Raw genomic sequence first — 25,531 nt, 5'->3', positions numbered from 1 at the left:
CTCGCTGCATGACAGGCGCCACAGGGGAGATGAGCTCCAGAGTCTAAGGTCAGAGTCACATCACACACGAGGTGTGTGAGGGCTGGTGTGTGGGTGTGTGTGATCTGCTTCTTTATGCATGAGGAGGACGTTCAGGAGTAAACGCTTACACACACTGGAGAGTGTGAACCTGGGGAAGAGTGCACACGGGGCAGAACTGGGATGATGATAATGATGATGATGATGGTGATGATGGCACCATCAGACCTAATAGGCTGCAGGACAAGAGGAGGATGAGAGTAGGGTGGGGGGTAACAAAGGTGGTGTTGGGTAATCACTCTCCTCCACCTCCCGTCCTTTAATGTTGCCTAATTGAATCTTGCTCCTGTGATTCACCTCTCCCACGCAGATCCTCCCCTCCAGACACGTTGTACGTCTGAAAGCCTTACATCAACTTGTTACCTGGCACTCAAGCCTCGCACGCTTCCAGTTTTGTGCTTGGGATGCTGATGCTGAAGCCCCGTCAGCTTCCCCTCCTCCTCCTCGCCTCCCTCCTCCGTCTCTCACACACTCTCCCACCCTCCCTGTATCCCTCCCGGTATCCGTAGTGATTGGAGGCAGGGATCTGAGGTTGCTAGGAGACGGGAAGAGTGTGGCAGCCGGCCTCAGTGAGAGAGAGTGAGGGACGTGAGGGCAGAGCGCCCCCTGCTGGTCACAACTGGCCTCTGAGCTCCTCAGTAAAGGCTGCACTGAGCTACAGCTACCGTATGTGAAGACTGGTGTAAAGATGGCTGTGTCCCTCTGCATCACCAGTGTCAGTAGCCTTGTATTTTAGCCGGGCTTCAGTTCAAGGTCTCATTCCTCCGCATCAACAGTAGGTCTGTGGGACACTAATTGTGCTATTGTAGGAGCGGTGAAGAGGGATCAAAGCCTGGAACCACAGCATAATTCAAAGGGACTGTGGAGTCGGACCCCAGATAAATAATGCGAGGCTGCTTTTCCAGCCGAGCGTTGAATCAGAGATGTGGGTTCAGTTTGCTGTGTGACTCTGACGCCGTGTGGTCGTCCACAAAACTGCAAATCTGCTGCTTCTGGGCAGGTTGGTCAGAGCTGGGTTGGCTGGAAACAGTGCATGTTGTGCCCAGGTTTAATCTGATCCTGGTCGCTTCCACACCCGTGGCCTTTTAATCATGTTTCAGACAGTTTAAATACTCAGGTGTTAAAGAGGCGCGTTGTGAGGTTCTGCCAGGAAGTGGCCGGTCGTTGCTCGTTCTTCTCTCCATCTCCCCCCGTCCGTCGAGGCACAAGGAGACCGTCCTTCCTCTGTCGCATGATCTTAGCTCAGAAATGAACACATCAAAATGAAAATGTTGAAGAGGGTGTCAGTGTTCAAGTATCGTGGTCCTGTCAGCGCTGCAGCTCAGCCTCGGAAAAGCTCTCAGACGACTCGGCACTGGGCAGATGCACTAGGACGCGTCCAGAGCGAGGCCGGTGCCTCCCTCTGCTGCTCGGCGCTCAGCTCACAGACGTTCCAGCTGAGATTTGATTGTCTGAGAGCTTTTTCACAGAACCACAAAGGCCGATTCAGCCCAGTGAAATTAATTCAATCTAAATATTTGCAAAACTTATGCAAAATGCCCTCGTTCAGGTTTTGTGTGTCAAGGGCGACGCACTTCACTTCGCTTTCACCAGAGACTGAGTGCAGATAATTTCTCTGGTTCCCGTTGAAGCAGATGGTTTTAGAAAATGGAAATGTGGACTGTGCTTTCTTATGCAACAGCTTTTGTGTCGTGTTCACAGCGATTGACTCCAAATGTGAAGGTCGTTTGCATGAAGCAGGCGACGCATTGTTTAGGTTTTGCACTTGGTTGAGAAGCTGTAAGACGTTGACTCTTAAGCAGATGGTGGAGAGGAAGACACAAGTCGTGACAGCACCAGCCATTAGCTGCTCTCTGCGCCGCAGCCTTGGGACGTTCTGCACAGAAAATAACATGGAATGAAAATTAACACTTTATAATTTAGCATAATTTCAAACTGAAAGGCATCACGAGTGAATGCAGGACAGTAAAAACATGATGGGCTCCTTTCAACGCGTCTGAGCACAGAATAAAACCACAGAAGAGGCTTTGTGTTTGTCTGCTACTGAAACCGCCACAGTTGTGTGGATCAAATGGTTGATTTTGAATAAAGGTTCAGATCTTCTTTAAATTCTTCATTACAGATTACATATCAACAACAAAACATCAAAATGATTAAAGCGAGTCTCATACGCTGTCTGTCTTCTCGACAGCCATCGTCCGTGGAACATTTTGTGACCTTGTCCGTGATGGAGAGAGTCAGTGTGTGTCCCAGCAGGTGTTCCTGTTGATTGGATGGGCCTGACTCGCCGGCCCAGAGCATCGACGCCCTTATCTCGCCTCTCAGCTCCGGCTCTGTGGCTACTTAGGACTACACAAACACGCAACTACATGCAAATTGATTCGTGGCTTAAGATTAGCACCGACAAACAAGAGCGTCTGCATGAAATGGCACATGTAAAAAAGCAAACGTAGACACACAGCCTGCAAAATTATCCACAGTTAGAGCTCTGTGATGCAGTTGCTATGGCAACTATGATAGAAATAGACGTGTATCTGCAAGGGAATGAAATGTATTGAACTGTTGTTTAGAGGCTGGGAGATTTTACTCTTGATTGACAGGTTAAGTGAGAGCGTACGGGTGTGTGAGCGTCGTGCGTTCCACTTGTTGTGATGCGATTGTGCCGTGTGGGTCTTTGGACGGACACTGGGCTCAGCGTGTGCACGTAAGACTCACTGCAGTGCCCAGGATGGGGCATAGGGCACATCACCACGATGGCTCCGCACTGCACTCACTGGAGCCGGGTGACAGCACATAACAACACAATCAATTAAAGGGGGAGGATCAGTAGGAGCGCCTCCGCTGTCGTTTCGCTCATGATGCTGTTGTGTTTCCAGCATTAACCACTGGCTGGAACATTTTACAGCCGCTGAAGTGTCTCCTCTTTGTGGGGAGCGTGTGCAGAGGCTGTGTTTGACGGCAGACACAGCACCCTCGGATGCACGCGTGTGTATTTGCTCACAGTTCCATCTGTTTTGGACTTGTTCATTTGCGACACGAGCTTGTGTTCCATCGGCTCCCGTCTCCTCTCCGCTGCCTTTGTGCCCTGGTGCCTGCATTAAGCCACAATGATTCATTTTCACTTGGGATGAAATAAGAACAAAGGAGCTGTGCTAAACATGCAACAACTCTGCTTCTGCATTATTGGTACAATCTGAGGTTTTATAGCGTGAATAGGTTTAAAGAAATCAATGAAAAAGCAAAATCCTCAGAGAGGGAGGGGAGATGGAGGGATGATGGAGAGATGAGGGAGGGGGTGCAGGAATATGAGTGTGTATGCATGTTCAAGGCGGTCTTTCTGTTGCAAGGAAAAAGCCAGTAGTCTAAGAGGAAAACGAGCAGGTCGAGCTGCTGATGAAGGAATGCAAATGCGGAGGACAGACGGGAACTGACGCCCGGACACGACGATGTGTTTGGTTCGAGTTGGAGGAAGGTGGGATCACCTCGGCGGCGTGTGAAAGAGGGGCGGGGGGGTTCGGACCTCGGCGCCACGGGACCCACAGGCACCGGGCTGCGCTCCGCTCGCATCGCCCTCTCCTCCTCCTTTTTCTGAGGTGAGGACAAAAGAAAGAAGGGCAGATCGGAAGAAAGGCCCCGCGGTCTGAGCGTCGTGACGGGGCCCCCGACTTCGCCGCCGCTGGTCGGGGTTGTCCGGACCCCAGAGAGGTGAAGGGAAGGCGGCGGAGCGCTCGACTCGAGCGGGGGGTTTCCTGCCGTCACAAAACAGCCTTTGAGTGAGCGAGGGGCCTGCTGCGTTTTCAGGTAAGCGCTCCGGCTGCCCTAGCTAGCGTGTGTGTGTGTGTGTGTGTGCGCGCGCGCGCGCGTGCGTGCGTGTCGCCTCTCCTGCTGTTTACTGAAGGAAAATGACGCACAGCTAGCCGCCCGCCGCTTATTTGCGGCAGCTAGCGAGGCTCCGAGGGGGACATCTGCCCCTAATCACCGCTCGGCTGTAGCCTGGCAGCCTTTAGCCTCTGCGCGCTCACTACAATGCACTAAACGCCATGTAGCCGCGCAGCTAGGATGCTAACTGGCGGTTGTAGCTGTGCTAGCTGCAAACATTCGCAGCTAGCTTGCATGTTTTAATTAGCAGGCGTGTTGTTGCTAGGCTAAGCAGCCAGAAGCTAGCGCCAGCGTTGGCTAACGTGGCTGCGGGCGCTGGGGACGGACGCCGGCTCGTGTCGCTGTAAACAGCCGTGCGTGTGCAGCCGTGCGCCGGACCGAGCCGCTGACAGGCTGCGGCGAGCAGCGGGCTGCTGGCATTAATTAGTAATCAAGCGATGGGCCAGCACACGAATGCGGGTCCAGCTTGGTTCTGAACGGCGTCACCCACGCACACTGGGTTTGACACCTGGGGAATGAATCGGGCTCCGTGTCCCCATGAATGCGATTAAAACGCGGCTCACTAATGACGAGGCGACGCACGACCGCGTGACGGCGGCTGCGACTGAGGCTCGGTTCAGCCCAACTAAGTTGTTGTAGGGCCTTTACAGCGTGTGAGAAGCAGACAATGGAGTCACACAATCCCATTAGGAGCCCTGACCCCGTGAAGCCGCAGCCGTCCCTTTAATTATCAGCACCTTAATTGGAGGGCGTTAAAACAACTTAAACACCCGAACCTCCGTTGTGGGAGGTGGGAGGTCGCCTGCTGCCGTTTGTTTACATGTGAAGCAGCTTCTCTAACCTTGTGTGTGTCGCCTCACTGCTTAATTACGTTTCTCCTCATCAGTCAGAAGGTTGTATGAATATGAGCTGTGGTCACAGTGCATGTTAAGATAAGAGCTCTGATGTGGAAACATGAAGCACGGAAGTCATGACTGTGTCGTTCTGAGTAAATCATGTTGTTTACACTTGGATTTGATTCAGTCCAGTCTTATTGTGTGGCTGCTTGTGTAAAGACTGTGTTGTCATTCACCTGTTCACGTTTTCTGTTTGCAGACTTGAAGGAGGCGTCCGGTCAGCGGCTCCTGCTGGACTCGTCTGCATGGAAACACAGAGGAGAAGCAGAGAAACGGAGCTCACATTGACTCTGCCTGAAATGGAATAAATGGATTACCCTCCTTTTTGAAAATTGTTGCCATGGAAGTAGGTAGAATTCAAATGATGGTTGACACAGAGAAACAAAGGTAAGACGGCTTCGCGCTGGAGATACAGGAGCACAATGAGAGTGTGAACACAAAGTCAACAAAGAACACTTGCTAAATAGGGACCAAAGACTCCCACTGTCCAAATGAATGCATGCGGTAGCAAAACGCTAAAACATAAAACAGATTGAAAAGGAATGACCAAGAAAACCCACGTCTCTGGAAGCGTTGCACTCTGCATCCAAGAGCCGATAAGACCTTTAATGGATTGTTTTCCCCGGGGAGCGTTCAGTGAGGGTTTGTGTCCGGACCTCCTGATTCTGTTGCTGCGGTTTTGGTCTCACACAGGTGTGAGTCCGGTCTTGGCAAACTCACACACGTGGACGAGCTGAAGGATTACTGGGACGGAGCAGTCTCGATGGTTACGCTGGGAACTGTTCTCCTTTGGTCCTTAACTCAGTCTAATCCTAGAATAGCTCTGCTTGCTTGAGTGCGTAACGTAAAGACGCTTGAGGTGGTGTCTCCGTCGCCTGTGATTTCAGTGCCAAACTGCTTCGGCTTCCTGGGAATGACTGCAAACTTTATATGTGCTATTTTTCTTCAGTAGAAATTTGCTTCGCTGCAAATCTTTTGTTTCTTACTCAATTTTTCAACACCAAGCTTTTAAGTGAACCTTTTTCAGTGGAAAAGTGTCACATTGAGTATTTTTACCATTTGGCCTTTTCATATATTGATAAAACGCATTGTTTAACGTCTCCACTGCTACATCTGCAACATATATTTCTCTGCTCCAGCTTTTTGGTGGATTTCCAAAGCGTTTTCTTGTTTCATTCTCAGGCCGTAGAGTCTCTATCTTTGTCATTTATGGTTACTGCCAAAAGCCTTCGAGTTTTTGATGAGAAGCATTCCCTGACAGACACTGACAGATATTTTCACTTTTAATACAACCTTGGACAAAACAATGCAGAATTTTTCCAACAGTCCAGCCCCCACATCTCTTCCCCCTGGGTTCAGTGGGAGAGGAGGAGGAGCACCTCCGTACCCCCCTCAGCCAGCAGACGCCCAGATCTCCCCAAGGATGACAGATGATTATGCAGGGATGCAGCAGCAGAGCCTGCACAGAGGCCATCACCACCCTGGTCAAGCCAGCCACATGCTGGCTTACAGTGCCAGAAGCAGAGGACCTGTGGAGCCACCAGCAGCGCAGGGTAGCATTCACAGTGGGAACAGCAGCAACCCTTACAGGAAGGATGCCATGGATTATTATTTTTCAATGGGGGGGAAGGACAGGCACAGAAGGGGGGGGGTGGGGTACGGGGCTGGTTTTGGCTATCCGAACATTGATGGACATATACCTCACCAGTTCCACCATGCCGTCTCTAGCTCTGCACCAACATCTGGCCTGATGTCACCATATCCAGTAGACTATGGCTCCAGTAGTGGTTCAGGTGCTGGTGCTGGAGCTTTTTCTCCTTCTCATCAGTACAATATGAGTCAGAACCCTGCAATGCAGTCAGTGCCAGGTTCTCAGATGCAGCATCGGCAGCATGGGCAAACCTTTCCGACTGTCCACCATGGACAGCAGCATAGGAGCTATCCTCACTCTGGGCACAGGATGACCCCTCAGTATCCGCACTATTCCCCGCAAGGTGGAGCATCCACGGGGTCATCAGGAATGTACAGCCCCCCACCGCAGAGATATCTCGACGGGGCTGCTGGCACTGGGTTTGATCCCAAAGTCAACAGTGTCAACTCCAGTTCAAACTCAGTCTCCAGTTCAGTTGCTGCTAACAATGTGGGGCCAATGGAGAATGTTCAACAGAGTTACCATGCATCAAATTATCCAGGATATTCCCCACAGACGCATTCACTTCACAAACAGGCTACACTACAGCACCGCAACTCACAGCACAACTTAGGTGTAGGTTATGACAATTCTCTCAAGCTGCACCAGGGCCCGTCTGTTTATGCTAAACCTCATCAGGCCTCCAATCCGAGCATACCTCAAGCAGCAGCGTCTCAAGAAATAGCCAAATCCCCCATGCACCTGAATGCGCAACAGCCCCAAGTAAACCAAAACTTCAGCCCAATATCCAACCCCTCTCCAGCTGCCTCCGCAGTGCATTCCCCCAGCTGTAGCTCCTCTCCGTCCCCTTTAATGGGTGTCTCAGAGGCACATGGAAACCCCTCAGGTCACGGTCCTTCCCATCCTTCTACATCCAACCCCCGTAGCAATCATGGCCACGGCAGGTTACTGCAGACCATGCCTCAGCTTAGCCCCACCCCTAACTCAAACAGCAGCATTAGTAGCTGTGGTAGCAGTGGAAGCCATAAAGGTCACAGCATGAGCGCGGTGGGAGGAGGAAGTCTTCCTCCAACAGGCCGCAACAAAATGACTTTAAGTTCTCGAGATGAAGGTTCCTCCATTTATTCGTCTTCTGCTCTTGATAAACTGCACGATTCTGGCTTGAATAGTCTTAATGCCTTGAGCTCACAAGTAGCCAATATACCCAACACAGTGCAGCACATGCTCCTCACTGACACTGTGCTTTCACACAAGAAAAAAGATGGTGGGCAGATGCCACAGGCAACACATGGCGCGCTACCATCAACACCACGAAGTCGAAATGCAAGTGCTGCATCGAGTACTAGCACTGTCAAAGATGGAAGTGCAGTGGGGATTGGTGAGGGTGCTGAAGACGAGTCCTCATTGACGTCGGTTGGAGGCTCATCTGGGACCAAGGTGGAGAGAGAGGAGCAGTTTTCTAGAGGAGAACCTGGGAGAATAAGAAAGATAAGTGGTGCAAGCAGTGGATCCGAACAAACTAGTTATCAACATCCAACCCAGAGTCAAACTCGGCTAACGACCGCACAAGAAGTGAACATTAAATCTGTTAGTTCAGAAACTAAAGCTAATGAAGCTCACATTCCGTATTCAGCATTATCTCCACCGTTTGGATGTCAGTCATCAGAGGTTGGACCAGCCTCCCTTTCAACACCTCCAGTCTCCTCATCCCCTTTATCTGCCTCCTCCAGTGTTCCTGCTCCACAGCCAAACTGTGTCTCAGATCCTAGTTTAACCTATATTGACCCCAGAGGAGGCCACAGGAGGATGACAGAAATTAAAAATGAAGTTATTATAGGTGAAAGTGAAGGCTCAGTTGAGAACAGAGAGAAGGGCAGTAATCAAACGCAACAAGATGGAGAAGTCAATACGCAGAACGGGCAGGACAAAGAAAACCGATCACAAACTGCCTCCACATTACACAGAAATGAGAGGGAAGAAAAGCACATATCTGAGGAACAGCAAAGCACCAGCAGTGTCGGGGTGATTGTTACAGCACGGTCTGAGGGAAAGCATAAAAGCAAGCAGTCACATAACCTGAGAGAGCCCAGCAGTCACAACGGGGATGAGGGGGTTGATCTGACTCTGCATTCCTCCCATCACCAGAAATCACACTTTGGACGGCCTCAAAATCCCCAAACTGCACCACTTAAATATGGCTACTCAGACTCAGCCTCTGGCTCCGATCTGTCAGTAAAGAGCAGAGGCCGAACGGGCCCAGCTGGACCAATGGAGTCAAATTCCAGATACTACCAGCAGTCACAAACCAGTTCTGGCCCTGTGCATCCAAAAGATGCTGGTGCTGTAGCTGAGGCTTTAGTGAAGCGGGGACAAGGTGCAGGAGCCAAAGGGCATGAGGAGAATTCACAAGTGCAGCAATATCCGAGCCTTCTGCAAGAAGTCCTTCAAGGTTACAACGTCGACAGACGTTACGGAAGACAAGAACAAGCGTTTCCTGCCCACCTTCAAGTTCAACAGCAGTTCCAAACCAGACACTCATATGGCATGTCTGAAAGTATGAGGGTTCAAAGTGGAGTTCCTGACGCTGCAGCTCATTCCACCCATATGGGCAGCTCTGGAAAGCTGCCACATCCAAACCAGAGGCATGGAAATGAGGCAGACTTCCCCACTGACCCCCATTTGTCTGTGAAATCAGACCTGTCCCACACCAAGAGTTTGCTAAATTCAGAAAAAAGTGAAGTAGCTGTGTCTCAGAGTCATGTACCACAGTCCTCAGAGTCTCAGCAGCCCCCACCCAAACATATCAATTTAGCTGACTACTCTCTGCCCCAGAGGAAAGCCTTATCCAACGCGTCTGCTCCGTCCTCTGCTGTGCAGGAGCTGCTTCTGCAGGAGCCCGAGCCGCTAACAGGGAGCGTTGGTCAAACCGAGTCTCAGAAATCATCAGGCTCCGTATTAGCTCCATCAGAGCGGCGCTCTGTCATCTGTGATGTGTCGCCAAAGCGGCGCAGCACACCAGAGAGGGACAGGGAAGGCGACAGGGAGCGGGAGAAGAGCCAGAGCGGAGCCTCTGTGATTCAACAGCCATTCGCCTCTTCAGCAGCTGCTGATCTGAGTAGAAAAGATACGGGTGAGAAACAAGTGGCCAAAATAGAAACAGCATCCAAAGACACTGGTCTAGACTCAAACATACGAACAGATCATCGTGTCAGTGGTGGAGCTAAGGAGGCTGATGTGGACTATCATTCCAAGTCAGTTCATTCCTCTGTCGTAATAAACGCTGACCCCTACCGGCGAGGTAGTGTCGACATTCCCCCCCTGCCGACTCATCCTATGAGCACTAATCCGTTATCTTCACCCTCAAGGCATCCGTCCTATCTTCATGGTGTTGATTTAACAACTGGCAGTGGCAGCGGTTTTCCAGGATATAGATATGGAGATTCGAGAGAAGGCACTATGATGCCGCGCAGCAACCCCCACTTCCCCACCCACCATCCATACCACAACTTATCCCCCCAGGGCCCCACCACAAATAAACTTCAGATGTATCCTCACCCGCGCGCGCCCCCCCATCACCCCCATGACATTGGTGACTGGGTCAAAGCCATGAACAGACCGTCTAAGGAGATGATGATGCAGCCTGGTTCCTCTCCAGGGAGACATAAGATCAGCCAATCAGAGCAAAGACAGAGGATCATCGCCCAGACGGACCTGCCAGGTGAGCAGCATCCATCGAAACCATCACTCCATCATCAAAGCTCTTATTTTGAAATGAAAATGTGGGAGTCGGCACACTCTGGAAGGGAAGGTCCTAGAATGATGGAGGGAGACTCGTACTACAGAGCACAGGCAGCTCCCACACTCCCCCCTCCTGCACCACCTCCAATGACTCATGGCCAAAGTTCTTCTAACCCGGAGGAAGCCAAGCGTCCCTGCCCGCCTCCTCCGCCCAGTTCCTCCAAGCCTCCCCCTGACATTAACTTCACTCCACCACCGATGCAGCGTCACAACAAAGCTGGAGGTTCTGGAGACACCAATCCACTAATGTTGAGAAGGAGAGTTCGTTCTTTTATCTCTCCTATTCCTGCAAAAAGGCAACTCCAGGATGTGTCTCAGCAGAGGATTGCCACAAATTCACATCACTCCCCTGCAGCTCTGTCTGAGTCTAGCCACCACAATGAAGATGACTCATCCAGTTCAGATATCCCGTGTCCCAGGCTTTGTTCCCCGCTGCCGGGAGAGAACAACTCCTATTCACAACCTATATCTCCATCAACTGCTAATTCCAAGCTTTTGCCTTCCAGGAAAGGCCGAGGTTTGAAACTGGAGGCAATAGTGCAGAAAATCACACCAAATATTAAAAAGCCAGCAGGCCACGTTGATGATGAGTTAAATCATTACCCCGGCTTCTCTCACGCTGAAATAACACCGTTTAATGATTCACAGGACCAGGACTTAGCACATTTCCCCAGGGTTGCAGGAGGAGATGATAGTTACATGGATGAAGGTCACTCATTGAATGACATGATTCCCTTCAGAGGAGTTGATGAGACGGGGCCGTTGCCTCCCTCCGCCTACCCCTGTGATCCCCATCAGGCCTCCCAAGCTCTGAAGCAACAGGACTTTGACTTCGGCTTAGGCGCCGCTGTGGCATCAGTGTCTGGTGACAAGGAGGATTTTGCTTTGCTCGGACCTTTACCCCCTCCTCCTCCTCTTCCTCGCCCGGTACAGGGCTCCCCGCCTCCATCCTCGTCTGCCCTGTCCGACATCCAGCACTTCACCAACACTTACCAGCAGCTAGAGACGAGACGAGGAGAGCAATCGGCTGCTAACCTTCTGCGACAGAAACTTCAAGAATCTGGCATGGGGTTTGATGATTATCCTGGCAGCGACTACTACGGAGCCACCCCTCCCCACCATAGTCAGACTCAAGGACACATGCTGAACAGACAACATCAGCTGGCCTCCGGTAGGTCCAGTCTGTCACCACAAGATTCTAAGCCGCTCGAGAATGTCGTGCCCAAAGGCTATTTCCCATCTGGCAAGAAGAAGGGCAGGCCCGTAGGGAGCGTCAACAAACAGAAACGAGTTCAGAACCAAGCCCAGCCGTTGGCCCAGTCTCAAACCCAAACACAGAACACAGCTCCGTCTGCTCCTCCAGCCCCTCCCACTCCAACTATTGCTGCCGCCACAACTCCACCGTTGGTGCAGACTGCCAGCAGCACGCCGGCCCCCGCAGCGCCTCCTCCGTTGGAGGGCACGATCACCCCCCCGCTGGCCCCGCCCCTTCTGACCCAGGTGGTGAAGGTGGACGTAGAGAGTGAGGACACCCAGCCAGAGATCGAGGTCAAACCCGTGAGACGAAGGCGCAGGGGCGTGAAAGACGACGAGGAGTTGGAAGCAGGTGGACAACAGAGGAGGAGGAGGAGGGCGGCGCCAACAACACCAGCCGTCAGCAAAGAAGAGCTGGACGCGTCTTCAGCGGTGGGGGGGGGGCTCGGCACCAGCCGCGTGTGCGTGGATCCAAACCGAAAGGGCCTGTTTGTACCACACATACATGTGGAGAAGAAAGTCCCAGAGATTGGAGCAGTGTGCACCATCGTAAACGCTGAGGAGGAAAAGATGAAGGGCGAGCGGGCCGCAGTGGGAGGGAAGGCAGGCGGCAGTGGGACCGACTCTCTTCTGACCTCAGCTCTTTCCTCCCAGTTATCTCGGAAAGACAGGGAGTCAGAGAAAAGAGAAACGGACGAGGTGGAAACGACACTTCAGTCAGGAAAAGCACTTCCTTCATCTGGATATGTTGTTTCAGGCCCTGTGATCACGGAGACCAAGCACTCTGGCCGCCTGCTTTGCTGCCTGTGTCAGAAGTGGGCCAATTACAAACACCTTGGAGATCTCTACGGGCCGTACTACCCAGCTGACTATGCTGCAAAGCTCCCCAAGAACCAGCCGCAGGTCAGACAATGTCAGGCAGCTACAGGCGCAAGCAAAGCGGGACCAAATTCAGACGCAAACATTGTCCAAGACTCGCAAACACACGATGCTCACTTCTCCAAAGCCACAGCTGAGAGCGACTATGGCATCAGGCTGGAGTCCACCCCAGCGCCTCGGCCCGAGGGCGTCAGAACGGCCTCCCCAGGCGGTCAGGAGGAACTGATGATGCATACCTCCGGCATTCTCAGTAGCACTGCCTCCTTCTCCTCCACCAGTAACACTGCATCACCTGCCTGGGACATGAACTTTGAAATGCGACCCATCCCTGAGCTTAAGAGGGAGCCGGACATTGAAGTTGATCAACAAGCGGTGCAAAAGAAGTGTCAGCAGGCGGCAGAGGAAGTGCAGCAGCGGCCTCAGCACAGGAAGCTCACCTCGCATCCCCGCTTCAAGAGGAGGCATAAATCCAGCGAGGATTCCCCCAGAATGGTACCATCCAACAGCAAGGCATCCCTGCCTTTCCAGCCCCCTCCGCCCGCCCTGGACTCCCTGGGACCCTTGGCCCAACTCGCCCAGCTGCCACAGATGCCCATGGACCCCGAGGAGCTGTGGGTCCATGAAGGCTGCATCGTGTGGACCAGTGGAGTGTACATCGTCAACGGGCGGCTGTATGGCCTGCAGGAGGCACTAGATGGCGCCAGAGAAACTGTGAGTGTCAGTCCGGCCTGATTGTTCCGGTTCTGTTTCTAGTCACAGTCACTCCAGGTGTCTTAACTGTAAACATTATTAATAGTGTTATAGCTTTTCATCACTTTGTTGCCCCTTAGCTCTTCTTTGCCGCCTAGTTCCGTTTTAAGATGCATTGATTTCTCATTGTGGACTGTGTCTCGGCTCAGTGCTGCTCGTTCTGTGAGATGGTCGGCTCCACGCTGGGCTGCTACAGTAAAGGCTGCACGCTGCGCTACCACTACCTGTGTGCTATGGAAGCAGGTGAGTGGATGCCGTCACCACAGGCACATGGTAGAAGGCACAGTCTGTGAACGTGGATGTTCTCTGTCTCACCTCCAGATTGCTCTCTGAATGAAGATAACTTTTCCCTGAGGTGTCCGAAGCACAAGGTAAAGAAGGAGAGGTTGGTTTTACCTTTGTTCTTTGCCATTTAGCTAAATCTGTTTATTCCCCATCCTGTCTACATTTAACCCCAGCGGTTTTCCTTTCTTCGCTCAGTTTACCCAGAGCATCCGTCCAGCCAAGTCCGTGTACGAGTGGACTGTGGAGCAGTCGGAGAGAGGCTGAGACCAACGGCGACGCAGAAGAGATGCTGGAGTCTGGGAGCTGTACGTTCAGGCAGCGTTGGCTTTGGTTGTGCAGCACTGTCACCTGCTGGTTGATTGAAAGTCTGCTTGTGTTTCTTCTTCCAGGTTAGTTTGGACGGAGGAACCCTGAAGCAGTGTGAGAAGAACAGGGAAAGAACTGTGTCTCTACAGGAATCAGCTGTATTTACGTTTAGGACCACACAGAAGAGAAACCTTTTCAATGCTCTTTACTTAAACACAAAAAAAGAAAAAACAAGGACTTGCAACATAAGGAACAAGAAAAATACAAAAAAACAGAGAATGAGACGGAGGAACTTTTCTGTGAAGGACTAAAGGAACAAACATCCTCTCTGGGCTCATCTTCTCCCTCAGACACCTTCCAAGTATTAAACTCTTGTATTATCGGTTCATCTTTTTGTTTCATTCTGAGAGCGAATTGGGGTCAAACCCAGAGAAGCGAAGGAACCTTTAGTATTCTCTCATGTAGTATTTTATTTTATCCGCCATTATAGTTTTAGTCATCGTTATCCTTTTGTATCCTCAGCAGTATTTACTCGTTAGAAAAAAACGGATGTATCTCACTTTATATTCAGTTAACACATGACTTGGACTTTTTGTTGTTTCATTCCTGGAGGGAGGAGCCAGAGCGATGTTGTCTGGAATGTCAGGGTCGAGTTTGCCACAAAGACATTATTGCCTTGGAGAACGGACATCTGTTGCCTTTTAAACGTCACGTTCGTTGTGTGAGTGCGAAGTTAGTGTGAGTGCAAAGCTGAACCATGCCCGGGTCCGGGTCTTTGATTCCATTCTGGTCCGTTTTGAAAAGTGTTCTTATTTTTCATCCCTGGGGGTTTTTACGGTACAGATAGTATACATGAAAAATCAGATGGACACAGTCTTATTTTTCAAGTACAAATGTTGGTAATGTGCAAAGAGAAGGACGGAGCCTAAAGAAGAGATAACACTATAGACTACAGAACAGAACACTTGGCATCGCCGCAGAACGTGCGTCGGTACGTTCTGCGGCGGAGGCTACCTTTGACTGACAGCTGTCGCCTCCGTGGACAGCGGTGGAGGTTGTTTTTTGGAGAAACCGTTGGAGCGGCTGCGACTGGCCGGCGGCGAGTCCACGGCCCGACCAAGTACTTTGGATGGTTTTACTCTGAAGTGACAGTGATTTGATTGAGAAGCAAAGTCCATTCAAAAGAAGCATTGCCATAAATTTACCAGTGAGTCGTACATGGTGTTGTCTTTACCATTTTTTATTGTTATTCTTGTAAAAAAAATCCAGCTGAGAAGACAGTGACACTATGAAAACATGCTGTATTAGAAGCTGTCGACATGTACATGAATTATGAATACACCTAAATGCTTCAAACCTGCTGCTGCTCCTATTTCTTCCTTTCATCCGCTGGCCTTTCTGCAGCTTCTGTCTGAGGCTCTTCTGTTTCAGCGCAGCTCCAGAGGTGCTTGTGTTCACTGCATGTACCAGGTCGCTGCACAAGAAGCACATCCCAACCTGAACAGAGCGTCGCTTCACCAGTTATTACCGATGGTCCCACACTGAACTGGTCCCAGATAAACAGTAGAAATAAGTGGGGATGATTTTCCTTTCAGATGAATATCTAAAGTTCTAACACATTAGTGTCCAAATACTTACTACTAAATGCTACTTGTCTCTTTAAGTAACACTGTTACTGAACCAAAGACAAACACAAGGTTTTCACGCATGTCTGTCGTATTCAGTCGTCATTTCAAGGTCGTGTTTGCCGGTGCTGCGTGTTCTTACCCAGTGGACAGGAGTTAAAGAGGGGACGGATAAGGGAGGAGAGATGAATGAAAGATCAAAATGAGTGTAGGAATCAGAGATGAAAACAGATGGAACAGAAGCGCCTGTTGTGGATTTGTATGGATGGATTAGAGAATGTGTGTGTGTGTGTGTTCTTTGTGTTTGTTTGTCTGTATGTGCGATAGTAGATTGTGTGTTGTTTGTGTGTGTGTGTGTGTGTGTGTGCGTGCGTGCGTGCGTGCGTGCGTGCGTGCTCACGAGTGTGCGTGTGATCATGAACTGACAGCCACGCTGCTCGCAGAGGTCGTGTGACGACCAGAATCCTCCGTCAGTCTCTGCGTGTGATGAGAGGCGGCGGCTGCAGGGGGAGGATGCTGCGACTCCACAAGGAGGCTGAGGACACAGAGAGGAGGTGAGCGCGTCTCCTTTCCCCGTCTTCTTATTGTGCTTAGATTTGAGTTGTTTGCCGCTGTGCTTGTCCTTGGAGGTGAACAGGTTGGAGGACTGAGGCTCCTCGGCGCTCACGGCCGACCCCCTGCTGTGCTCCAGCCCCGTCGTGCTCCGCTCCCAGCGTGATGGCGTTCCTGCAGCACATGCGCTCCCCTCGCCTCTCCTTCCTGCAGACGCTGGTGTCTCTCTTCCTGGGCAGCCTGGCCCTCATGTCGTCCTACTGGTGCGTGGGCAGGCAGAAGGTGCCCAAGCCGCTGTGTTCGCCCACCAAGCACAGCAACTGCATCCCCGTGCCCGGCGTCTCCAACTCCTCCAACATCCAGTTCTTCTGGGAAACGGGGGACGACCGCTTCGTCTTCCCCAAGTTCCACACTGGCCTGTTCGTCATCTGCGAGGAGAACGTCTATGCAGATGCATGGGGTGAGAAAGGAGCCAGGGCAGAGACAGGGAGGTGAGACGCTGGGGACCGATCGCAGGACAGAGGAAGCCAGACGTGCGATTAGTGATCCTGATCGGGATTAAGCACAGAGGGAAATGATTAAAAGAAATTTAAAAAGAAGGAGCACGTGATCGGTTTGCCTTAAACATTCGGTATCATTCTGCATTATGAGGGATTTGGAAAGCTTCATCCGTGCGTGTAGAGGATGTAACCAAGGTGAAGGGTGGTCCGTACAAACAGGAGGAGGCGCCTCCAGCCGTAGTGGGAAGCAGCCAAAGTGGGTCACAGGAGCAGGAGAATCCACGGTGCCCACGGGGAATAGAGGTCTCAGGTGTGTTAATTTGTATGCGTGTGTCTGATGCTCGACCCGAAGAGGATTATTATCAGTGTGCGCTCGGCTGCAGAGATTAAGACTTCAACAGCGCGACTCAATTAGGGATTAGAAAGCCAGAGAGGGAACAAAGGTTAATAGGATTCAGCAGCGTTTCACTGGGTGGAGGTTCACTCATGATGAAGTTCTCAAATGACGATCAGTGACGTGAGCGGTTGAGTTTTGTAATTAGCGCCGGGTCGTTTGTTTGTGTCTCCCTCACCGAGGTTCACAGTCCCAGATGCTAAACCTCCCATTCGTTACGTCGTTACCGCCTGAAGGGCCTGTTAATGTCCCTTTAGAGTCAGAGCTTCTGTAAAACTACAGAACTTTACTCTGCTCGTCCCGTCCTGCTTCTTGAACTCCTTTTTTTTAATAATTTACACTAAATCAATTAGAAGAACAGAGATTCGCATCTCTTCTCGTCCTTCACATTATATCTGTCACAGCTTAAGACAGAGCCAGTGCTGGACCTGTGTTCGATGCCTCGGCTCCTCTGCACATGAAGATAAGCCTGAGCTTAGGACGCATGTTTAAGACGGGGGTTCCAGATGGCCTCCTGCTCCGCTCACATCTGTCTGCTCTGGCAGGAACATGAACGTGTCTGTCTTCAGGAGTGTCTCATGTCTCAGAAGCAGCATCAGCCCCAGTTTGTCGGCCTTGGACATATTTTAGCCTGATAGCTCAGTAGGTCTTAGGTTCAAGCCCCGCTTCTGTCACCAGGTGTGTCCTTGAGCAAGACACCTTATACCAGGCGCCACACTGTGGCTTCCCACTGCTCCCTTCAGGGGACGCGTAAAGACGCAGGGGTTCATTTCCCCAATGTGGGATCAATAAAGTACAATTAGGCTGCATTTGAATGGAAGGATCACGGAGCCAGAGCAGCTCTACAAAGTCAGACAGGACAACAAACAACAGAAGACAGCGCCTAAGCAGATGTGAAATATGCTAAATATAAAAATATGTCTCTTCACTGTGTGGGGTCTTTACCCTGCACTGCCCCCTAGTGGCCAAACGTGCAGCATCTGCAGGTTTAAAAGGGCACAGATGTTTGTGAAGTCGATGTTGATGAATATTTTAATATTTCCTGGAAAGCTTTATTGCAGCCTTGAGTATGAGCAGATCATGTTATATTACACAAGTTGTAATAAAAGCTACACAAGCAGAGTGTTTGTAGGAGGCAGAGACGTGTGAGGCTGGCGAGCGTTTTTCTGCTGAGCTCTTGGCGGCAGCCGTTTGGAGTCACTCTGATTATTTCAGCTGCCTTGTAAACACATCAGAATCACATCAAAAACTGGTTGTATTTTCAAATGTCATTTCAAATGCAGAGCTGGACAAAAACACATTTGGGCTGCAAAAACAAAATAATTACATGTTTAAAAGATTGAAAGGGAGAAGAACGAGAAAAAAGCAGCAAAATGAAAAGACGCCAGCGAGTTTTCCTGTGGACCATCCGTGACCATGATAATCCCCCGTCAGGTCTTCAGGTCATGTCTGCACGTTCGACAATGATTACCTCCCACTGTTCGCAGCTTTGATTTCTGGGCAGATTGGAGCTGGGCTTAATTCTGGGGCATAAGAGGTGAAAGGTCTTGAAAGGCTTCAGGGCAGCTGCAAGCGGCTTCATAGCAGCCTGCAGCTGGATCAAGGCAGCTTTACAGCAGCTTTAGAGCAGCTGTAGGGCGGATGCAGGCGGCTTCAGAGCAGCTGCTGCTGGATGAAGGCAGCTTTAGAGCAGCTTTAGAGCAGCTGCAGGCAGATGCAGGCAGCTTCAGGGCAGCTGCAGGCGGATGCAGACCTCCTGCTGAAGCTCATTCACTGACTGCATCTGTCTCTTGTGGTTTCCAGAAGAGAAGTGTCGAGGTTTTTACACGCTGACTCCAGGAGATGAGAAAGGTAAGAGCGCGTCGTCCCCCTCTTGCCCTCAGCGTCTCGTGTCTTTGCTCAGCCTTGTCCTTCTTCTGCAGCCATGATGTGGTTGTCGCTGTCGCTGGAGCTCATGTACGTGGGGCTGCTGGTGATCAGCTGCCTGCTGCTGTCGCTGCAGCTGTGCCTCGGAGCCTGGTTCCCCTCCACGCAGCGCTGGGGCCACATGCTCAACGCGTTCGCCGCCGTCTTCACCGTCCTCGGAGGTAGTAAACACACACACACACACACACACACACACACACACACACTGAAGGGGGCTCTGTCTCCGCAGGGCTGCTCGGGATGGTGGGTCACATGATGTTCATGCAGGTGTTTCAGACCACGGCCTCCATGGGCCCAGAGGACTTCAAGCCTCACAGCTACGGGTACTCCTGGGCCTTCTAGTGAGTGCACACACACACACACACACACACACACACACACACAACTGCACTGCCGTATCAGCTAAATGTACTAAAGTCCTACCGTAGTCCAGCTTCTGTCCAGGTCTGCTGTCAGCTGCCCCCCCCCTCCAGCCGGTGGTGGTGACCCCGTCCCCCTTTGTCTCCTGTGTCTCCCAGCGTGGCCTGGTTCGCCTTCACCGTCTGCATGTCGGCCGGCGTCTCCACGCTCAACGACTACACCAAGAGGTTCCTGATGGTGGGACCCAGACGGGGCTCCGGCCTCAACCCCTGCAGCTTTAACTGGCTCCTGCCCCCGGCGCCGTACTACAGCCCCCCCATGCCCCCCATGGCCCTGGCCTGTCCCCCGTCTCCCCCTAGGATCTCCCACCTGTCTCCCTACTTCGCGCCGCCGCCGGGGGACTTGCCCTCCTCCCCCCCGAGGCTCGTGCACTCCCACTCCTTCCCTCTGTCGCACTCGGACTCCTTCCCCCCTCCCCCCTCCCATCCAGCGCCGGCCTCCCCCTTCCACCGCCTTTCTCTCCCGTCTCCCCCTCTGTCCGTCTCCGTCCACACCCTGTCGGGACACCAGGAGCCGGACTACAGCCCACTGTGAGAAGCAGTTGACTGTGTGATGGAATGCGCCTGCGTCACTCACAGCGATGGACTGCGGTCACCAGGAGACAAAAGGATCCCATGAAGGTTCTCTAGGGAACCAGCTGATTATGTCTCAGTGTCCGGAGGCCGTTCATCAAAGACCATTGATCTACGTTGGTCTTTGGAGGAAAGCGGTCAAGAGGTGTTAGTTCCACATTTGAGGAATAAAAAAGTAAATATCAGATGAAACCTAGTGATTTTTTACGTCAGACAAAGACAAAGGAGACAAAGAATAATGTCAGTAAATCAAGTTTAATATAATTCATGAGAAATAACTCTAACAAAAATAAAAAGGCATCAGACGTGTGAAGCTTTATGCAAAACTATACATTTACACGTCAAGCAGACGCCTGAGTGTCACAGCACAACAAACATGGATCTGATTACACCGGAGCAGTAAAATACATTTAGAATTACTCAGTAGTTGATTGAGGACAAATGTGAAGTGATTCATTCAGATTTGGATTTGGATCGAATTCCTTTGACGTGTAAATAGATCAGTCGTGTCAGTACAGTAACGTAGTGTAAAGGTTCATGATGAAGCCGGATCACTCACATCACATAAGGTTGAACCAGAATAAAACTAAAATCATAACTCGCCCATTTTATCCAACACTCATAGAACAACACAAACATACATAGATTTTACTCTTCAACCTGTCGTTGGTAAAAAACAGACACATTGTTGGATTTTAATTTATCATCGCATCCTATGAATGTTAAGTTTATAAACAAAAAAATATGCTTAATTCTTAGATGCCCTGAAGAAATCCAGCCCACAGGTCGCAGGTCTGGGTCCAGAAAACTCAGATAAGCTGTGGTTGATTGAGTTTGCCGACCGTGGGCAGGCTCAATGAAGCACCGGTATCTGAGGGAGCAGCTGCCTGCTCTTCCTGCAGCCGGATCCACGCTGCCGGCTCCACCCTGAATCTGGATACGGGCACCGAGTCAGGCTGGAGCCGGAAGCCTGGGTCCAGACACGTGACAGAGTCCTCACGCAGTCTTCTTACGTAGCACAAAGTAGATGATGGAGGAGATGAAGGTGAGGCCGAAGGAGATCCACGCCAGGATGAAGCTGTGGCCGTACCAGCCGTTCTCGTTGAGGTGGAAGCGATCTGTGTAGATGGAGGCTGCGACCATGATGCACAGGCCTGAACAAGAGGAAAGGAGACTTAAACCAGTGGACACGCGACACTGGACACCTGCTGTGACAAGCAGCACTCACAGGCAATGAACTGGAAGACGCCGGAGATGGTGAAACGCTGTCCTTTTTCAAGGGTGAAGAGCTGAGCCACGAACACGAAGACACCCAGGATGGAGAAGATGCAGGCGAGGACGGAGCAGGCCTGCACCGCCTGGAGGTACTCTGCAGGGGGCGCCAGAGAGACAGGCTGAGCCCACACACCCACTAACACAGCAGCAAAATGGAGGGAGCCACATCATTAGAGCGCGCGACGCCACGGCTGCTCCGTGTGACCACACACACATTGAGTTCTTGAGGGAGACATTTTAGGAGGATGCAAAAGTGAAGCTGCAACACAGTTGCTAGGAAACCGCGTCTGTTCTAAAGGCGACCTCGCTCTAAGAGGCAAACGGAGGCGAGTGTCTGCAGGGGGCGCTCACCTTGAGGGTAGGAGGTGCCTGAAGGAAGGTCGGTGTGGTTCCACACGCCGCCCTGCTGGACCCAGCGGAACCACACGTCGGTGGACACGTTCTGAGTCATCCACCAGGCCTGAGGGCGAGGACACAGTTCACATCCTGCATGTGACACGCTCTCAGCATCAATACCCAGGAGGAGACCCAGAAAAATGTGGAGAATTCAAAGCGCACGGCTCGTATGTGGAGGGATGACGAGCGGCGGAGGAATGTGTCACAGTTTCACCCTGATATCTAACAATTCAGCATCTGTTTGCACGAGCTCCGTCTGTGAGCGGAACCCGGTTACGTCACTGTGGTGTCGTATCTGCCGCCCAGAAATGTGAAGCATGTGTCCCTGAGACGAGAGGGCCGGGGGGTGAGGGGGGGGGGGTGAGGCCGAGGCCCGGGGGGTGAGGAGGAGGGGTGAGGCCGAGGGCGGGGGGGGAGGCCGAGGGGTGAGGCCGAGGCCCGGGGGGGGAGGAGGAGGGGTGAGGCCGAGGGCGGGGGGTGAGGCCGAGGCCCGGAGGGTGAGGAGGAGGGGTGAGGCCGAGGGCGGGGGGTGAGGCCGAGGGGTGAGGCCGAGGCCCGGAGGGTGAGGAGGAGGGGTGAGGCCGAGGGCGGGGGGTGAGGCCGAGGGGTGAGGCCGAGGCCCGGGGGGTGAGGAGGAGGGGTGAGGCCGAGGGCGGGGGGTGAGGCCGAGGCCCGGAGGGTGAGGAGGAGGGGTGAGGCCGAGGGCGGGGGGTGAGGCCGAGGGGTGAGGCCGAGGCCCGGAGGGTGAGGACGAGGGCCGAAGAGTGAGGAGGAGGGCGGGGGGTGAGGAGGAGGAGGGGTGAGGCCGAGGCCCGGAGGGTGAGGAGGAGGGGTGAGGCCGAGGGCGGGGGGTGAGGCCGAGGGCCTGCTGGGTCCGCGGGTGTGCAGGTGTGTGTGTGTGTGTGTGTGTGTGTGTGTGTGTGTGTGTGTGTGTGTGTGTGTGTGTCTGTGTGTGTGTGTGTGTGTGTGTGTCTCCAGATGTTTGTACAAACTCTAGATACTCACATTGTCGATGGTCGCCACCAGGAGGAGGACGATGCCGATGATGTGAACGGCGAATATTACAGCGAGGAGGATCAGCATGGTGACGGTTCTGAGGAGGGAGAAACCCGTCAGACCACTTTCCAGCTCTCTTTGTGTCAGATGACTGGAACCGGAGGGTGGGTCCGCTCTCACACGGGCAGAGCCGGGCTCCTGTTCTCAGGGCCTGGACCTGGCACCCACTCAGGGCGTGGCCTCGCAGCTTGTAATTACTGCGAGTTACAGCTTCAGTGAGACGCTCCAGAGCACAGAATCACACTGTTCACACCAGGACCAGGACCAGGTTCTAGGTTCTAGGGTCGAGGGTCGAGGGTCGAGGGTCGAGCAGCGCGTGAACACAGACCGAGTGCAGCAGGAGGCGGATGAGTTGGGGCTTGTCTGCTCTGTGAAAACCCGCCACTCCTTAAAATAACTGTACTGAATACCTGCTGCTGCCCGCGGGTTCGGCCCGGCCTGACCCGGCCCGGCCCATTCCAGCCCGCCTGACCCGGCCCATTCAAACCCGTCCGGCCCGGCCCATTCCAGCCCGCCTGACCCGGCCCATTCAAACCCGTCCGGCCCGGCCCATTCCAGCCCGCCTGACCCGGCCCATTCCAGCCCGTCCGGCCCGGCCCATTCCGACCCGCCCCCGGTCTCGCGGCCCAGAGCCCCAGAGCCGGGGCGGCAGACTGCAGGCGTGTGTTCCCGCGTCGACCTGGGTGTGAACATCTGGAGCCAGCTGGTTCTGGCTCAGGGCTGGGCCCGTCTCACGCACTCACACCCACTCGCTCCACATCTGTGCACCTACTTTTTCCCACTGCTTCAAAAGTTTGCAAATATTTGTTCTGGGTAATTTGTGCCTGGAGCTGCAACGACTCAACCGCTGCGTGGGAGCGACGCGCTGGACGCTGGAGGTTCTGGTCCAAATCTCACCTGATGACAGGATTCGGCCCATTTTCCATTACGCAGAGATCACCAGAGACTCAGAACAGCAGACGAGCGATCGGCAGCTCTCACTGGAAGCAGCCACAGCACATCTGGAACGCTGTTCCAGCTGTTCCTCAGACTCAGGCCGTTCTAGCAAAGCCCAGCGTGGAACCGGGGGACGCGGCACTCACCGTGTGGATACGCGCTCTCTTCCAGCTCCTGCTGCTCTCAGCGACGCTCACTTCAGACTGGGAGCCAAACGCACACGCTGCAGCAGCTACTGGTCCCGTCCGCCCTCTTTTACCCTGCCCTCGTTCTGCGTCCACACCCAGCGCAGCCGAGCCCCTCTGGTCACATGGCCTCCTCCTCCTCTGTCTGGGGGCGGGGCTTGGAGCCTGTGTCAGGTCCTTGTCACTCAGCTGATGAGGGTGATTTTTCAGGGAGGGCAGCGAGTGACTCACCGTGTTTGAGATGGGAACTCCCAAAACACTGGCCGCTGTTGACTTTGATCCACACGTGCTGCCATGGCGACAGACAGCAGCCATTGTTGGCACACACACACACACACACACACACACACACACACACTGCCCTGCGTTAGTCTGTGGCAAAGGAACCAAGTTCAGGATGAAAGAATGTTGTTGGTTGTGAGAGGAAAAAGGTGGAAGCAAGTCCCGACTTGAGTGAGGAAGTTGGAGGGAAAGCGTGAAGGTTGAGACCTACACACTGATACTGATGCAGGAGCGTCAGGATCTGAGACCTGCTGGACTCGCCTCGTCGCCGTCACGGCTCTTTGTTTTTATTATTATCTTTTATTATTATCGCCTCGTCGCCGTCACGGCTCTTTGTTTTTATTATTATCTTTGTGTTTCCTTTATTTCGATGTGTTCTGAAATCTGCATGAACTAGTGTGAGAAGTTCTAACGACGGGTTGATCCACTGATATTATAATAAACTATCATCAACCCGAATAAGGATTTGGATCTGTTCCGTCTGCGTCGCTGCACGGACTGACTGACTTTTGAAGAGACAAACGATGTCCTGGGAGAATCGGGGCAAAGGGCGACGTCTTACGTCAGCTTCAGCTGCGTTCTGTAACTTCTTCGCCCCAGAGAGGCGTGGCCTCAACAGCCTGGTAACAGCACGCTGTACGATGCAGTCCGACTCTTTTAGCTTCAAACGCTGGACAGACAACGATTCCTAGACTCTATTTGATAAACACAAACCCTGTGAAGAGTTTAAAGGTAAAGGTGAGTGAAAGGAACGGCTGAAGGGTGAAGTAATGAGCCTCCGTACCAGCAGGGGGCAGACGTCAGGATCCGTCACTTACAAAGTGGTGGAACCGACTTAAAAGCGCAAACAAAGCAGCGTTTGTTCCCGATTTCACACTGTGTCTGTGTCTAACTGAGGATGCGAGTGCTGGCGTCTCCGTCCAATCAGAGCAGAGCCTCTCTGCAGCTGCGACCTTTTATGACCCTCGGGCCTTTAAAGCTTTAACGGTCACTGACCTTTATCTGTGTCTCACAGCATTCACGTGCAGTGCAGCCCCAGCAGAACGAAAGAGGAAGGGAACGGGCTGTGTCCCACAGGAAGCATAAGGTTTGATGTCTCTATGCTACACATGTAATTGGGAACAGGAAGAGTCAAACAAAGAGCCTGAGCTCATGTGTTTACTTCATATGTGAACGAGGAGCCGACATAAAACCCGCTCAGCGCGGCGGCGCCTGCGTGGTGTCTGCGCGGCGCCTGCGTGGTGTCTGCTGGCGTCTGCGTGGCGTCTGCGTGGCGTCTGCGCGGCGCCTGCGTGGTGTCTGCTGGCGTCTGCGTGGCGTCTGCGTGGTGTCTGCTGGTGTCTGCGCGGCGTCTGTGCGGCGTCTGCGTGGTGTCTGCGCGGCGTCTGCGTGGTGTCTGCGCGGCGTCTGCGTGGCGTCTGCGTGGTGTCTGCGTGGCGTCTGCGTGGCGTCTGCGCAGCGTCTGCGTGGTGTCTGCTGGTGTCTGCTGGTGTCTGCGCGGCGTCTGCGTGGCGTCTGCGCGGCATCTGCGTGGCGTCTGCTGGTGTCTGCGTGGCGTCTGCGTGGCGTCTGCGCGGCGTCTGCGTGGCGCCTGCGTGGTGTCTGCTGGCGTCTGCGTGGTGTCTGCGTGGCGTCT

The 25,531-nt window shown here is 52.8% G+C and overlaps 3 protein-coding genes across 6 annotated transcripts; 2 read left to right on the top strand and 1 right to left on the bottom strand.

Moving 5' to 3' along the window:
- Positions 1 to 5,153: 5,153 nt before the first annotated feature.
- tcf20 (transcription factor 20) lies at positions 5,154 to 15,136 on the top strand. 2 transcript variants are annotated; one of them, XM_029158441.3, is made up of 5 exons: positions 5,154 to 13,146; positions 13,335 to 13,428; positions 13,507 to 13,556; positions 13,666 to 13,775; positions 13,860 to 15,136. In XM_029158441.3, exons 1-4 carry the CDS (start codon positions 6,160 to 6,162, stop codon positions 13,732 to 13,734), a joined length of 7,200 nt encoding a protein of 2,399 aa, XP_029014274.1. In that variant the 5' UTR covers positions 5,154 to 6,159; the 3' UTR covers positions 13,735 to 13,775; positions 13,860 to 15,136. The 2 variants fall into 2 exon arrangements, with proteins under 2 accessions (XP_029014274.1, XP_029014273.1); XM_029158440.3 differs by having other exon boundaries at positions 13,507 to 13,570.
- A 147-nt stretch (positions 15,137 to 15,283) lies between these two features.
- Positions 15,284 to 20,162, top strand: LOC114860259 (germ cell-specific gene 1-like protein). The gene is made up of 6 exons (XM_029158730.3): positions 15,284 to 15,955; positions 16,031 to 16,413; positions 18,651 to 18,698; positions 18,770 to 18,934; positions 19,003 to 19,114; positions 19,292 to 20,162. Exons 2-6 carry the CDS (start codon positions 16,119 to 16,121, stop codon positions 19,725 to 19,727), a joined length of 1,056 nt encoding a protein of 351 aa, XP_029014563.1. The 5' UTR covers positions 15,284 to 15,955; positions 16,031 to 16,118; the 3' UTR covers positions 19,728 to 20,162.
- On the bottom strand, positions 20,002 to 23,731 carry LOC114860312 (epithelial membrane protein 2-like). 3 transcript variants are annotated; one of them, XM_055510835.1, is made up of 5 exons: positions 23,575 to 23,731; positions 22,442 to 22,529; positions 21,392 to 21,500; positions 20,994 to 21,176; positions 20,002 to 20,919 (listed from the first exon to the last, which is right to left on the bottom strand). In XM_055510835.1, exons 2-5 carry the CDS (start codon positions 22,517 to 22,519, stop codon positions 20,762 to 20,764), a joined length of 528 nt encoding a protein of 175 aa, XP_055366810.1. In that variant the 5' UTR covers positions 22,520 to 22,529; positions 23,575 to 23,731; the 3' UTR covers positions 20,002 to 20,761. The 3 variants fall into 3 exon arrangements, with proteins under 3 accessions (XP_055366810.1, XP_055366809.1, XP_055366811.1); XM_055510834.1 differs by lacking the exon at positions 23,575 to 23,731 and adding an exon at positions 23,390 to 23,568; XM_055510836.1 differs by lacking the exon at positions 23,575 to 23,731 and adding an exon at positions 23,390 to 23,563 and having other exon boundaries at positions 20,994 to 21,134.
- Between the last annotated feature and the right edge of the window lie 1,800 nt (positions 23,732 to 25,531).

This window comes from Betta splendens, chromosome 8, assembly GCF_900634795.4.
Source record: "Betta splendens chromosome 8, fBetSpl5.4, whole genome shotgun sequence".
NCBI lineage: Eukaryota > Metazoa > Chordata > Actinopteri > Anabantiformes > Osphronemidae > Betta > Betta splendens.
The sequence above is the reverse complement of the archived record's forward strand: the minus strand, read 5'-3'. Positions and strand labels throughout refer to the sequence as shown.

Bases quoted from the DNA above. Each gene is read 5' to 3' on its own strand.
- tcf20 (XM_029158440.3), top strand. From the start codon at position 6,160: ATGCAGAATTTTTCCAACAGTCCAGCCCCCACATCTCTTCCCCCTGGG. The intron at 13,429-13,506 runs GTGAGTGGATGC...TCTCACCTCCAG, and splicing joins CCTGTGTGCTATGGAAGCAG to ATTGCTCTCTGAATGAAGAT. The intron at 13,571-13,665 runs GTTGGTTTTACC...TTCTTCGCTCAG, and splicing joins CACAAGGTAAAGAAGGAGAG to TTTACCCAGAGCATCCGTCC.
- LOC114860259 (XM_029158730.3), top strand. From the start codon at position 16,119: ATGGCGTTCCTGCAGCACATGCGCTCCCCTCGCCTCTCCTTCCTGCAG. The intron at 16,414-18,650 runs GTGAGAAAGGAG...TGTGGTTTCCAG, and splicing joins CGTCTATGCAGATGCATGGG to AAGAGAAGTGTCGAGGTTTT. The intron at 18,699-18,769 runs GTAAGAGCGCGT...CTTCTTCTGCAG, and splicing joins GACTCCAGGAGATGAGAAAG to CCATGATGTGGTTGTCGCTG.
- LOC114860312 (XM_055510834.1), bottom strand. From the start codon at position 23,418: ATGGAAAATGGGCCGAATCCTGTCATCAG. The intron at 21,177-21,391 runs GTGAGCGCCCCC...CTGCTGTGTTAG, and splicing joins AGGCACCTCCTACCCTCAAG to TGGGTGTGTGGGCTCAGCCT. The intron at 20,920-20,993 runs GTGAGTGCTGCT...CCTCTTGTTCAG, and splicing joins CGTCTTCCAGTTCATTGCCT to GCCTGTGCATCATGGTCGCA.